This window comes from Callorhinchus milii, unplaced genomic scaffold, assembly GCF_018977255.1.
Source record: "Callorhinchus milii isolate IMCB2004 unplaced genomic scaffold, IMCB_Cmil_1.0 Scaffold1, whole genome shotgun sequence".
NCBI classification, from domain to species: Eukaryota; Metazoa; Chordata; class Chondrichthyes; order Chimaeriformes; family Callorhinchidae; genus Callorhinchus; species Callorhinchus milii.
The window spans coordinates 74964666-74979775 of NW_024704742.1; the positions used below are offsets into that span (position 1 = coordinate 74964666).

Sequence of the window (15110 nt, forward strand, 5' to 3'; positions counted from 1 at the left end):
GGTCAGTTGTAGATACTGCAAGTACTTGAAATGCAAACAGACAGTTAAATTCCTACAGGTTTACTGTTCATTTACTATAAAAGCAAACTGTTGTCTAAAGTGAAATTAAAACAGAAAAGTCAAGGTTGAAGGTCTCAACGGCCAAAGGAAAAAGGTATTGGCAGAGGTGGGCAATGTTGTGGAAGTGAGGGAATGTCAAACAAGTGAACGCAGATGTTAGGACAGATGGGGGTCAAATATGAAACTGGTCGAGTTGTGATAACCAACAGGTGAATGGTCTGCCAACTGTAAGGATTATTATCATCATCAACAGACAAGACTGGGCAATTTAGGCAATACTGGTGAGCAATAGATATTGTTAAAGCACATACCCAAGTAGGCAGGCACAAAAGAATTAAGAACTTCCCACATAAAGCTGGCAGCTAAGGCTCATTGAAAGATTAGGACAGATTATAGGGATGCTGATCCAAATTTGATCTCATCAGTATTGGTGACATGCAATATAGGTAAATGTGGCAAAGCAGCAATTCTGTGGCTCAGTGGCTTTCACATCTCAATTTCAACTTCCAGCCCTACACAAAAACCTCTTGTAGAATAAATGACCCAGAAAACGTGTGCCCAATAATAATTAAGATCGTCCTGCAAAGGTTCAGAAATGGTGAATTTTAAAGCAAGTTTTCGTACAATAAAAAAATGAAACTTTAATTCCCGATCCTTCACCTGTTTAGGTTTTTCCTATTCCACTATTTCAACGGGGAAATAGTGTGCAGAATGGAGAAATGCATACTTGTGCATTGGAATAGCATTCAGCTTTTTGAATCACCATGTCCTCCATAACAGCTTCACCTTTTCTAAACTAGTCCTATAGATTTACAAACATGAACTGATAACTTTGCTCTCTTCTCTTAATAATAAGTCATTTGGTGCCATTGCAAATAAAATCACCAAATCTCAATATTGACTCAAATCATTCGCTCAGATAAGTGACTGACAATCACACTACTACTTGCTCCAAACTGGGTTTTCGGCAAACTTATGCCCATGTTAGACCAATTACCTGCAGCGAAGGTAAGTAGAGTCCCACACCAAGTCATCCCCACAATGTTTCTTTGCTCTCACTGCCACTCGTCGCCTCATTGATAGTCTCAGAGGCAGAAAAACCCGTGCTGTGAAATCTGCAGAACACCTGAAGCTTTATCTGCACTAATGGGCAATGACTGGATATAACTGGATCATTTGCACTAACTCCCTGTACTCCAGTTTCCTTTACCCGTGAACCACACATACTCCTCCATTTCCTTGCAGTACCTATAATCAAACTGCACCAAAGAAAACTCAGCTTCAATTTACTGTACGCTATCACCCTCACAAGTGTGTAGCTCACAAATAGGGTTTATCGTGTACCCAGAACACTACAAATTGCAATCTTACTTGTTTTTGTATCGGAATAAAAATAAATAATGGGAATAAAAGCACAACAGAATAGATATTTCTTCCTTATTAACGTGACTGTTTCACGTGATTTTATTAACAATAATGTCAAAAATACTAGAGGAAAATAGAGAAATGCAAAACATTATTACATAACAAATAAACTAAACAGTCTCCTAATTCAGAACAATTTGTACTGATCACAGCAGGTCAAATTGCTATTATGGAACATTTTCTACAATGAAAAATTGTATCCTTAATCCAAGTTTGTAAAGAACAATACATTTTCTCCCAAGACACAGATGCATTAGAGAATGAAATCCACCTGATGCCAAGCCTATTTGTTGAGGTACTACATAAAGGCTTTCGCAAGGATTTTGCCTCATGGAAATATTGCCCCATGGAAGGAGAGATGGTTGGATGGTTGAAAGCAAACTGTAAGTAAATTTATTTCCACAGATCAGTGAGTCAGTGACAAGATGAGATCAATTTAAGATTGTTAGCAATGAGCAAATGTAAGGATGTTAGCAGAATGCCCTGCCAGGTTCTATCGTTGAGTCAAAACCATATTAGCTTTCAAAAGGGAACTAGATAAATATCTAAAATGGAGTAAATTACAGGAATATAGGGAAAGGTCAGGTAAATTGGATTGAAAAAATAAATTTTCTTGATTAAATATTTCTTGATTTATGCCATAAATCAAGAAATATTCCATCAAGAAAGACTGGAAACAAAACATTGATTTAAACAAGCCTAGACTAGTGCAAATGTTCGGCGGGCCACTTTCTTGATTAGGGTTAGCCACCGCTGCCCCAGCTATTGAGGTATTGCTAATAAAGAACAAAACAGCAATGTTTCTTTTTATATCGCTTTTGATTAATGCAAGAAATGGGTTAAGGAACATCACAACGTTTACACATTACCAGATTAGTGGTCAGTATGAGTTACCAATCACCAACCGTTTCGTAGCATGCCCTCAAAATCATAAATTCCAATTAATTAAAAACTTCACAACCCACATTTTCTTTCTGCACCAAATTCTGCACTCCATGTGTCAGCGTGGCCTACTCTCGCCTCTGAGTCAAAAGGTCGTGAGTTCAAGCCCCCGTCGGGATTTGGAATCACATAATGTAAACCGATACTCCAATGCAGTGCTGGAGGAGTGTTGCATTGTCAGAGGTGCAGTAGACGTTAAACTGAGGTCCCGTCTGTCTGTTCCGGTGGATGTTCAAGATCCCGTGGCACTGTTCAAAAAGAGGAGGGAGTATCTCCCGGTGTCCTGGCCAACAATCCCCCAAATAAAATGGGTCACTCACGCCATGGCTGTTTGTGGGACATTGCTGTGCGCAACTGGCTGCTGCATTTCGCCCACAAAAGACACAGTCAAACCAGTTGACCGTATATCCTGTGAAGCGCTGTGAGACGCCTCAATGGCAATGATACGGTGCTATATGAAACGCAAGGTTTATTATTATTGTTATTATCATTACCCCCATCCCCGCTGCCTTGCCAGGCCCCGCTGGCCTCCCGCATGACCCGCGTGCCCTCGTTCCACCATCGGTGGCCGCGACACCATCGGCGGCTGCGCTTTCCGCTCCTTCGCCCCGAAAACTCTGGACCACTCTTCCTCGGCCTCTGCGCCCCTTCCTGCCCCGTCTTCAGGTCGCGGCTGAAGACCTTCCCCACCCACCGGGAGTCCAGGCTCCGCCATCGTTGAGCCGCGGGGCCGCTGTCCTGCGCCGCCTGAGGGGCGCTGTGTGAATGCAGGTTGCGGCCTGTTCCCGGCGGAGCCCGACAGCGGGGGCGCTGTGACCCGGCGCCCCGCTCCCCGCTGCCCGAGCTCATGGCAGGCCTCAGCTGCAGCCTCGGAGCCTGGTTTCCGCGCCGCCGCGGCCTCGGCCTCTTGTTGGGGGGCCTGAGCGGGCGGCGCGGGGCCCGGAGCGGGTGCGAGCGGAGAGAAGAGCGCGTTTACCTGAGTGAGTGAGTGAGTGAGTGAGCACCGCCTCACACACCACAGCGCTCACCGCACCTCAACACCAGCAGCGGCTCAGGGCCTGGGGGTGAGGGAGGGCCACACAGGGCCGCATCCCAGAGAGCTCCACCATGGCGGAGCAGAGGGGGGAGGGGGGTGGGGGCGGCAGAGGTAGGAGAGGAGAGACTGCGGCCATGACCTGAAGGTGGGGCAGGAAGGGTAGAGGTAGAGGAAGAGTGTTCCAGAGTTCCAGGGAGTAGCGGCTGAAAGCGCGGCCGCCGACGGTGGAACGGAGGGCACGAGGGACGTGAAGAAGGCCGGAGCCGGTCGAGCGGAGGCAGCGGGTAGTGGGTCGGTCGGGGTGGGGTGGGTGGGGGGGGGTTTGGGTAAGTAGGTGAGAGAGGCGGTGTGTGAAGATGGGAGTGGTGGACCGTGTCGAAGGCGGTGGAAAGGTCCCGGAGGATGGGGAGGCAGAGGGAGCCCCGGTCACACACAGGGAGGTCATCGTTTGTGACTTTGACGAGTGCCGTATCTGTGCAGTGGACAGAGCGGAAACCAGACTGGAGAGGTGAAGAGCGACAACACGTTCCAGAGCTTTGGCGAGGGAGGGAGGGAGGGCGGGAGGGCGGGTTGGAAATGGGACGGTAATTTGTCAAGTTCGAGGAGTCATGGGTGGGATTTTTGAGCAGGGGAATGATGGCAGTGGTTTTAAACCAAACCAACCCGGCCTAAACTAACTCAGCAACGACAACTTGCCTTTTAAATAGCCCTTCCTGAAGGGCAATGTCTCAAAGAAATTTCACGGGGTTGCGGTTTGTTCTCAGCAGGGGAGAGGGAGGTGGCCAGTTTAAAGATTTAAGACGGGCCATTAAGCCAAAGACTGGTTGATGGAGGAAGTTCCAGAGCTTCGGAGCCTAGAAACTAGTCTTGGCTGCTTATGGTGTTGCGGGGAGAATGGGGCATGTGCAGAAGCCTGAGTTAGCTGAAGTTAGGATGAGATCGAAGAGATCAGGGAATGGATGGATTCATAGGCAATGGTGACGACATTGACATGATCCGCTGGGAGTCAGTGGAGACTGATGAGGACTGGGGAACTCCTAATCAAGGAAATGGAAATTATTGAACCTCAAATGTTGATAACATTAATAATAATCTTTGTATTTGATATAGCACCTTATCACGTCTACAAGACATCTCAAAGAGCTTTACAGAACATACTGTAAAATGAATTGACTGTATATTGTTTGCATGAAATGCAGCAGCCAATTTCACACAGCAGAGTCCCATAAATAGTCGTGGATTGATGATATGTTGCTTTGTCTCACTTTACTGTTGTAGAGGATGCTACAGGGAGATATATTTCACCTTTTCATGATGTCCCACTCTATGCAGTAAACGATCAGGTCAGTTTCATTTGCTGTTGTTTTTACTGTAATACTGTATAGCTATAAGTTTACTGACTGGTTGTTTGTAGCATTGGGAAATGCCTTAGGTTTTATTCAGACGACTGAAATGACACCTGTATAAGGCTGTCATGTTTTGAAGAAAAACTCAAAAATGTGATGCCTATCTTTCTTGGAAGATTGGTAATAAACTACATAGACCTAGAGGGGAGATTTGTCCCAATGAGCTTAAACTGGTTGCAGCTCATTCACTGGATTTACCTTTGATCTTCCTTTGTTTTTTTACTGTTTTCATCAAGCCTGTTATCTGCATTAATTGGGACTGGTCCAAATGGGGATTTATGAACATTGTAGATAATTAACTACAATACGAACCAAAGTTATTCCATCAGTGGTTAAACTGGTGTCAGTAGATGTCAGCCTGGCTTAGGTGGTGGCCCTCACCTCTGAATCAGAAGACTGATTCAAGCCTCACATTGGGTTCAGGCTGACATTCCAGTGCAGTGCTGCAGATTGTTGGACGTTCTGTTAGTAAGGATGTAACATTAAGAGACGTAAATCGAGGTCCCGCCCGCCTGCCTGTTCAGGTGGATGTTAAAGATCCCATTAGCACTATTCAAAAAGAGAATAGAGTTTCTCTGGCGTCGTGACCAACAATCCCTCAAATAAAAGATTGGTTATTCACTTCATGGCTCTTTGTGCAACATTGCTATGTTCAAATTGGCTGCCGTGTTCTGCAAAATACACTGCCATTAAGCTCTACAAAAAAGTCACGTGAAGCACTTTGAGATATTCTCCGATCATGAAAGACACAATTGTATATTAAATGCAAGTATTATTATTGACACTATTATTATTGCAGCCTTTTTCTCTCCTTGCTGTCACTTATTCTCTAATTTTCTCTTGAGCTTTTTTTCTATTTCTAATCTACACTGTACTTATAGAAAATTGCTTAATTGACACCTGGTATTACTGGTTCACAGTCGTGCTGAGTGGCTCAATCAGTACCTGTACCCTCACATACAACATTTGTTTTGTTTTCATCACATGCTTTACCTACAAAAAACAGTCAGTAGTGACAGTAATTACCTGTGAAACATTTTATTGTGCAAGCTCTTTCTTTATTACAGCAGAATTAATCTTTCACTCTTCTCAATATCTTTCAGAATTTTTAAGTCAGTTATTAGATCCCCTCTTCACTTTCTCTCCTCCAAACAAAACAGGCCCAATTGTACAGTTGTATTTGAGGCAAGATTTGGGCAGGAGTTCAAGCTGCTTAGGACTATAAATGCAGTTTGCAAATTTGTTTCAACATCCTCACATAAATTCAATCATCCAAGAACATTTTAAGTGAAGGTTATTGTCATGTTCCCCGCATTTTTTTTACTGGCACCGCTTGCAGAGCTCTGCTCAATTTTGGTTAGTGTGAATTTTTAACAGAAAGATGACTCCTGTTTCTCATTCCTGTTTACTGTGGAAAGTGTTAACAAATGACTTCCACTGATATCAAGTGGTTATTAATTACAAATGGTATTGTCACATGTTGTATAGTTCACATTGAGAAGGGTTACAGGCGAACTTCAACTCCATTTAGATTGTAGCTTACCGAATAAAGAACAGATGACTCTTTACATATATTCTCTGAGTCTTGGAGCACGTTTATCCTATGAGACACCAGATAATTTAGCCAGTAATTCATCATCCCTTCGTTTTCTATCACTAGCTTCATTTATACACACTGCACTTCTCCTGTGGGACAACCCTCTTTAATTCTGTAGTTTGTTCCTCCCTTAGATCTGGTAAATTGAAATGTTAAAAATATTTTTCCCACATTCCTACTAGAATTGTATAAATTATGCTGAATGTACTTAAGTTCCGAGTTAGCCTCTGTGACTGTCTGATTCTGCTACCTGTTAACTTTCCTTGAATCATCTAACTTTGGTATCTGACCCCTCTTGTGTGCCTTGGTTTCAATTAAGATATACTATGGGTAGTTTTTTTTATGAGCTGCAGGTTTTTAATGGTTGACCCACTTTATTTAATTTGGGCCTGTTGCCAATAAATACAAGTTTACTGGGTTGATCATGTTAGCTTTATTTAAAAAGGTTTGATAAGAAATGTTTTTAAAAAAGGATTTGTGAGGTGCATTAGTTCGGGTAAATTTGCAAATTCAATGTGTGTTAAATCCAATTCCAGTTTATTTCCCATGCTTGTGTGTGGCCTTTAATATGTAGTCATTCCTATTTAGCTGTATTTAACAATTGAAATCTCCAGTATCTCTCACATGTGAAGAAATTAAGTTGTCACAGCTTTCAGTTATTTTAGACATGATAACTTTATTTTCTTTTGTTTACCCCATTCTTATATGAAATTTTCTTGTTTCCACTGTTTAAATGGATTGATATAAGAATGGTGTAAACCAATAAACCCAATAAATCTGTCTTTCTCAGATCATGATGTGTCTTTTGCATCTGCCCCTAACTGACCCTTTCAATTCCTTCCAGTTTCTTGCTTCCTTTTTCTGGTGCTGATTTTTTTTTCCTTCTTTCATTTCGATGGCATTAGAAAGAAGGCACAGGTAGAATTTTTCATTCTTTATACCACACAGTCATTAAAGGCCATTTCAATCGTGCAGTTTGTCAGGCGGAACCCACTAATGGAAAACGAAGATCCATTTGAAAATGAAACTCAACAATAGCTACATTCTATTTACATTTTAGCTTTCAATTTAAAAGCAACATAGTGATGTTAAATTTATAAAAGTTATTGGTTTTACCTACCTACCTGCCCGTACCCTCCGTTCCTCCGGCTCCGGTCTGCTCCACGTCCCCCGCCCCAATCGCCCTACTATTGGTGGTCGGGCCTTCAGCCTCTCAGCCCCGAGGCTCTGGAACTCCATCCCCCAGTGCCTTCGCCGCTTCCTCCCTTTCCTCCTTCAAGGCCGGTCTCAAAACCTTTCTCCTTGACCGTGCCTTCAGCTCCCCTCTCGACTCTCTTCCCCTTTCTCGCTCCCTCCCATCCCTCCCCTCACCCTGACCATTTCCCCCTCCTTGCTCCCTCCCTTCCCTCCCCTCACCCTGACCATTTCCCCCCTGCTCGGGTCATGACCCAACTGTGCAGCGCCTTGGGACGTCCTGACGTGAAAGGCGCTTTATAAATGGAATCTTGTTGTTGTTGTTGTTGGTTGGTCGCACTTGGAATACTGTGTGCAGTACTGGGAGTTAGACAAACATTTACACGTGTAGGATTATTAGAATATCAAAAATGCTTTGCCACAAATGGCTGTTAGGCGAGGTTGTGATATTTAAGCCCTATGTCAGGACTTGGAACTCATAGTCTAGGCCATTAAAAACCGCTATCATCACTCCCAACCTTAAAAAACCCTCCCTGGACCCTTCTCTACTCCATATCTCCAAACTCCCTTTTCTCTCCAAGGTCCTAGAATGACTTGTTGCTTCTCAGCTTTGCTCCTTCCTCTCCCGCCACTCCCTTCTCAAACCTCTCGAATCGAGTTTCCGTGCCACTCACAGCACAAAAACAGCTCTGGTCAAAGTGACAAATAACATTCTGCCCATCTGCGACCAGAGCTCTCTCTGCCTCCTCGTCCTACTCAACCTCTCTGCTGCTTTCGACACCATCGACCACTCTATCCTCATCCACTGCCTCTCACCTCAATCTCCACGGCGCTGTCCTTGACTGGTTCAGATCGTACTTCTCACACTGCCTGCACTTCATCTCCTCAAACAGTTTCTCCTCTAACCCCCGATTGTCTCGTGCGGCGTTCCTCAAGGCTCTGTCGTTGGTCCTCTCCTCTTCAACATCTATATGCTCCCTCTTGGTGACATCATCTACAGACACGGGATCAACTTCCACATGTATGCAGATGACACCCAACTCTACCTCTGACTCCACCCTTGACTCCAGGACCACTGCTGTGCTGACAGAAAATCTGTGAGACATCAAGTCCTGGATGAGAGCCAACTTTCTTCAGTTGAACGTCAACAAGACCGAGGTTCTCCTGATTGGCTCCTGTCAGCGCCTCCTCACCTCAGGCGCTGACAGCGTCACCATCCATGGTTGCACACTCCACCTCACTGAGCCAGTCTGGAACCTTGGGGTCTTGTTTGACCTTCAACTATCCTTTCTAACCCACATCTGCGCCATGACCCACTCTGCCTTCCCGCAACTCTGCAACGCCGCCCGGCTCCGCCACTGTCGCACACTTCAGGCCACCGAAACCCTCAAACATGCTTTCATTACATCGAGGCTCGACTATGCAAACTCATTGCTTGTCGGCTTCCCCAACTCCTCCCTCCACAAGCTGCAGATCATCCAGAACTCTGCAGCCCATGTCCTCTCCCACACCAGGCTCCATGACCCTATCACCCCCATCCTTGCCCAACTCCACTGGCTTCCCATCACACAGAGGATACAGTTCAAGATCCTGGTCCTCATCTTCAAAGCCCTCCACGGTCTTGCTCCCCCCCCTACCTCTGCAACCTCCTAACCCCATCCTGTTCGCTCCCTCCGCTCAGTGGGCTCCGGCTTTCTTCACGTCCCCCGTCTTGCTCGCCCCACTATTGGCGGGCGGGCCTTCCACCACTCTGTCCCCACTCTCTGAAACTCCATTCCGCAGTCCCTCCGTCTCGCCCCCTCCCTCGCCACCTTCAAGACCCATCTCAAGACCCTCCTCTTCGACTACAAAACAATACTGTGTTTTCGATCTCCCTGCTTCCCCTCCTGTTCTCCTCCCTCCCCCACCCTTATCCCCAGCTCTGGTCTGTAACTTTGTCTGTCTAGTGCCTTGGGAAGTCCTCCCGACGTGAAAGGCGCTATTCAAATGTAATTTTGTTGTTGTTTTTGTTATGCTTCTGGAAGGGAACTACAAAAATTGCTTATGCGGCCTGGAGAAGTTTCTCAAATAGGGCAACCGGCCCTCAGCATTCAAAAGGTTGGACCACTCTGGTCTAGGCTGACACTCTGGTGCAGTGCTGGGGTGTGCTGCATTGCTGAGGGTATCTTCCTTCAGATGCTACATTAAATGTAGGTCCTGTCTGCCTGTTTAGGTGAACATTTAAGAACCCTTAGCATTACTCAAAAAGAGAAGGGAGTTTCTCCCCTTGTCCTGGCCAACAATACCCCAAGTAAAATCAAGTCATTAGTTTAATGGCTGTTCGTAGGACATTGCTGTGTGCAAATTGGTTGCCGTGTTAGCCTACAAAACAGTCAGGAAACTTCACAGTAAATCTTTCTTTGAGGGGTCCTACCAATGTAAAAGGCATTACATCAAATGCAAGGAGTATTATACATTATTATTAAAAGGGATAAACATTTTAGAATAAACAATTTAAAAGGGCAAAACGTTGGAAATAGGGTTAGCTTCAGAGGAGAAATTGATACTTGCATAGGCCACTTCCTGTGCAATCATTTTTATGATTCTACAATTACAAACTGTTTGTCATAAATCAAAAGACATCACATGCGCACACTCATTCAGATGTTGTCTTATTTTGCAGGTTTTGTTCAATATGGTTGTAGAAGTGCCCCGTTGGACAAATGCTAAAATGGAGGTGAGCATACTGTGGATGAAGGATGAACAATTTTCTTTCAACTGCTGTATTTATGTTTTACAAAATGCATTAACAGTAACAAAACTGGCATTATACCCAAAAGAATGATTCTAGTGCATGTTACAGCTTTAATGGTCATTTGTTAAGGGGAGTCTTCCCATCATTAGTCAGTGTTAAGAACATTTAACAAATCATCTGAATGTAGTAAATCAGAAGGTCTTAAGTAAATACTTAAATTTATTGGAGTCCTGTAGCTCAGTGGTTAGAGCACTCGCTTTGCAAGTGAGAGACCTGAGTTCAATTCCCGGCAGGGCGAAACCTTGGGCAAGTTTCCTTACTCCACACGCCTAAAAACAATAATAAATTGGTCATTTTCAATCGACGACTGTCTGTGGGATATTGTTGTCCGCAATTGGCTGCCGCGTTCGCCCACAAATATACAGTCAATTCACTTTACAGTGTGTGTTCTGTGAAGCGCTTTGGGACGTCCTCCCGACATGAAAAGCGCTATATCAAATGCAAGGATTATTATTATTATTATGTAAATACTTAAGTAAATACTGTATTACAAAAGTACTCATGATTAATATAAAGACCATAGTATACTTTCAATGTCTACAATTTGGATCATATTTAATTATCACTCACCATAAGCATTTCTTTCAAACAAAGTGGGATAACATTATATTTTCTGATCTTTTCTAGATTGCTACAAAGGATCCTCTAAACCCTATTAAGCAGGATATGAAAAAGGGGAATTTACGATATGTTACTAATATCTTCCCTTACAAGGGTTACATCTGGAACTATGGAGCATTACCACAGGTTAAGAAAGGCCAAATATAATAAATATCCTTGCTCCTTTATTATGTGTGACCATTTTAGAGCTTCCCTGATGATTCCGTGTCTGGTTGCAATACTGAGCTACACAAACCTGGAAGGTCAGGGTTCAATTACCAGGTGTGCTCAGAGAACTGATAGGCTGGGTGACAGAAGGACTTTGAATTTGAATTCAAATGTCCCAGGATTTAAAATGGAGTAAATAAGCCAGAGCTTATGATTGAATTTCTGGAAAGTGTCTGCATGTGGATTCTCCAGGTCTTTTTCTAATTTAAACTTTTCTAGGGTAATCCAAGTTGTTAGAGATGTGAAAGGTGACATAACAAGTACAAGACATTATTTTGTTCTTATAATCCTTTATTCAATTGAATTGTTGAAAATGTGCAGGCTTACAGGCCATTTCCCCACATTTCAATTTCCAAGAACCATCCCTTATTGGCTCCCTGGCCCATGACTCCCAAGACCACAGCCATCTTCAATTGCAAATCCCAAGGGACTGGAGTGACAGAGAGGAATTGTTGGATACCAAACTTGTGGTTGTCGACCCCATGTACACAGTTTCCTCATCTGTTATCTAATAGACAGTTGCCTTCATCTTGGTGGTTGGAGCTTTCCAAGACAGCTTGTGATGTGCCACCCACATTGATGTTGTAGAAGTCCACGTCCAAAGCCTTGTACTAGGCTTACTTAGCACTGAAGGAGTTCCTCAAAAAAGGAGCTTGAAATTGTCCATGGTTTCCGGGATGATTTCATCCAATCTGCCATTGCTTTCAGAAACTCCATCTCGGAATCCCTCTGACTCCCTCCCTTCCTCACTTTGTTCAAGGTCTGTCTCAAAAGATGCAACTTTCTGATTGCATAGGTGAGACCTTGTTTTAACATCTCATGCAAAATGTGTTTCCTGTTTGGCAATAATGTAGAGTAGTAGGAATCTGTAAAAATACCATCCAACATTATAACTGTGTGTGATCACTAGCCAGCTTTCTTTCAAGAAGCTAGAGAGCTTCCTGTGGGCATTTCAGAATTTCTGTTAAGTAAATGTGCGGATCTTGCACAATAACTGAATCCGCATTATAACAAGATTTCATTGTATATTTGAAATTGCATCAGCTTGTCTTGTCTACAGATACCCCCGTTTAATTTAAAATTGATGCTAATAATGTTTTTCTCAACAGACATGGGAAGATCCTCATCACAAAGATAAAACTACAAATTGTTGTGGTGATAATGATCCTATTGATGTCTGTGACATTGGATCAAAGGTTAGCTCATTCCTCGTGGTTTTGCTCTGGAAAATTGTGTGCATTATTGGTCATCTAATTATACAATTATGTGATTGTCCTTAAGAAGCATATAGACTGTGACAGCATGGAAACAGACTATTCAGCCCATCTACTCTGTGCCTGGGTCTATACTCTCCTAATCCCTTCTTCTATACTCCTTTATTTCCTTCTTCCTCATGCATGCATCAAGTTTCCTATTCAATATGTTGATGCCAGGTTTTAGCCTGGTTCTACTATTGTAGAATAGTGTTAAGATTAACTAAATTAAAGGTTAGATTGAGGAGTCATCCACCAGGTCACACACCTATCTGTTTGTCCTCCTTGGGAGAGCATTGGAGATACTGAAGAGCCTCCACAGATATAGCGTCCTTTGGGCTTTTATACAGAGCTGAAAGTTTTGAGAAATCAAAGGTTTTATAAGCAAGTTTAGCAGAAGGTGCAATTCAATTTGAAATCAGATATAATGAGACAAGGAATGAATCATCAAAGATAAGAGGATGTTATCTGTCAAATAAACTTCAGAGACATAAAGAATGCTGAAAAACGTGAAACAATCAAGATTTTCATTGCCTCTATATCAAAGGACATAGATTAGGTCTAGGGTTGGTTATTCAGCATTGAACTGCAAGAGGAATGCAGGTCAATACAGTGGCAAGATGTGATTTGATGGATTTAGAGTGAAATCATCAACAAGGGGAGGATACAGTTGGTCAGATATGGTGAAAATAATAGTAATCATATTACAATGCAATTATACAAATTTACATTTATATAGTACCTTACACATCAAGAGATGTCCCAAAGCGCTTAGCAGTACTGGTGGAGCACTCGGGTTGAAGGCATGGACCGAGTGGGGAAGGTGGGAACCAAGGGGAGGTGGGGAGGGAAGAGATGAGTGAAATGGACACTGGAAGAGGTCTTGAGATGGATCTTGGACAAGATTAGGGAGAGAATAAGTAGGATGGAGTTCCAGAGAATGGAGGCAGGAAGGCTGAAAGCCTGATGGTCAATGGTGGGGTGGTTAGGGTGGGGGACATAAAGCAGGCTAAGCAAAAGGAGCAGCCAGGTCAGTAGGGTATGAAGGAGGTCACAGAGGTAGAGACTGTGGAGGGATATAAAATTGAGAACGAGGATCTTGAACCCAGTCTGCTAAACAAAGTGCGGCTGCTGCTGGTGGTGGAAATGGTAGAGTACAGTGGAGGGAAATTGCTTGCCAAGATTGCTGAGGTTAGAGACCGAGAAGAAAACTGAGCCAAGGACGCCACCTTTATCTTTAACAGAGTTGAATTCTGAACCATCAGGATAGTAAGTTGGTAGAAAGGAGAGTTTCTGACAGTTTTGAGTCATTTTGCCAAATGATCAAAAAGAAGAATTTCATTTAATTTAATGGCAGTATTTAACAATAAAATGGACAATGATGACAAAGTGAATATATTATTAAAAATGACCATGAACTCAGATTTTTGTAGATTTTTTTGATGATTTAATATACTTTTGCATGAAGCTATGAACCTTAGACTTCACTACACACGTGAACTTTAACGGTGAACTATTTATTCTTGTATTCTCCATCTAGTTGTGTTCCTGTGGTGAGGTAATTCAGGTAAAACCCCTCGCAGCTTTGGCTCTCATCGATGAAGGCGAGATGGACTGGAAGATTATTGCCATCAACAAGGAGGACCCAGACTCAGACAAGTTTAATAGTAAGTTCAGCGGTGCACAAAAGTCACCCTTTGAGTGTGGAAGCAGCAAAACCAAACTAAAACAAGGTTCAGTTTCTGTGTTTTAGATGTGTCAGTCTAGCTCAGTTGGAAGCACTCGCACCTCTAATCAGAAAGCCGTGGGTTCAAGATCCACTTCAAACTCGTAGTATAAGCTGACAGTCCAATGCTTGGAGTGCTTGGGAGGGGGAGGTGGAGGTGCATTGTCAGAGGTGCCATCCTTTGGATGAGACTTTAATCAAGGTCCATTCTACCTGTTCAGTTGGACATTCAAGATCCCCTGGTACTATTCGAAAAGAGAAGCAAGTTTCTCCCAGTGTCCTAGCCAACAATCCCCCAAATAAGATTGGTCACTCACTTCATGGCAATTTGTGGGACATTGACTTGGCAGTCCTGTTTGCCTACAAAGCACTGCACTTTACAGTATGTCCTGTGCAGCACTTTGGGGTATTCTCCCAAGGTGAAAAGCACTTTACCAAATGCAAGGATTATATTATTGTTATTAATAATTATTATTATGTGGCTACCTCTTCCAGGATACAAGCATGGCAAACAAATAAAACACGTACTGTTGGCACCTCAAATGTCTGCAAAAAATTGTAAAATAATCTTTGGAACTATTAAAATTTAACTTCTACTTTGTCATGGAAATAAAATATTGTATATACTATGGAAGCATCTGCCAAACCTTATTTAAATTTAAGTGCATCAGGCACGGGAGCACAGAACAGTCATTTGGAACTGCAGTATTTGCAACTGCATTAATTCACTTCCAGTATTTGTTTCAATGTAGGCAGGGATTTAATAATTGAAACACATATTCCTGACGTTAGTATGTCTCTGTAGCATCCTGATACTTGTGGAATGAAACCAGTATTCACCAAATGCTT

At 43.1% G+C, this 15110-nt stretch overlaps 1 protein-coding gene across 3 annotated transcripts in view; it reads left to right on the forward strand.

The window, feature by feature from the left end:
• The first annotated feature begins 3247 nt into the window (after positions 1–3247).
• LOC103177661 (inorganic pyrophosphatase 2) overlaps positions 3248–15110 on the forward strand; it is a 28174-nt gene continuing 16311 nt past the window's right edge. Inside the window, exons 1-6 of one of the 3 annotated variants that reach the window (XM_007891926.2) lie at positions 3248–3407; positions 4742–4806; positions 10323–10376; positions 11082–11201; positions 12392–12478; positions 14076–14202. In XM_007891926.2, the coding sequence (XP_007890117.1) occupies positions 3275–3407; positions 4742–4806; positions 10323–10376; positions 11082–11201; positions 12392–12478; positions 14076–14202 (586 nt within the window). In that variant the 5' untranslated portion in view covers positions 3248–3274. Of the gene's footprint in view, positions 3408–3772; positions 3972–4741; positions 4807–10322; positions 10377–11081; positions 11202–12391; positions 12479–14075; positions 14203–15110 lie in introns of those variants that run through there. The other 2 variants (XM_007891927.2, XM_007891928.2) reach the window with 2 other exon arrangements.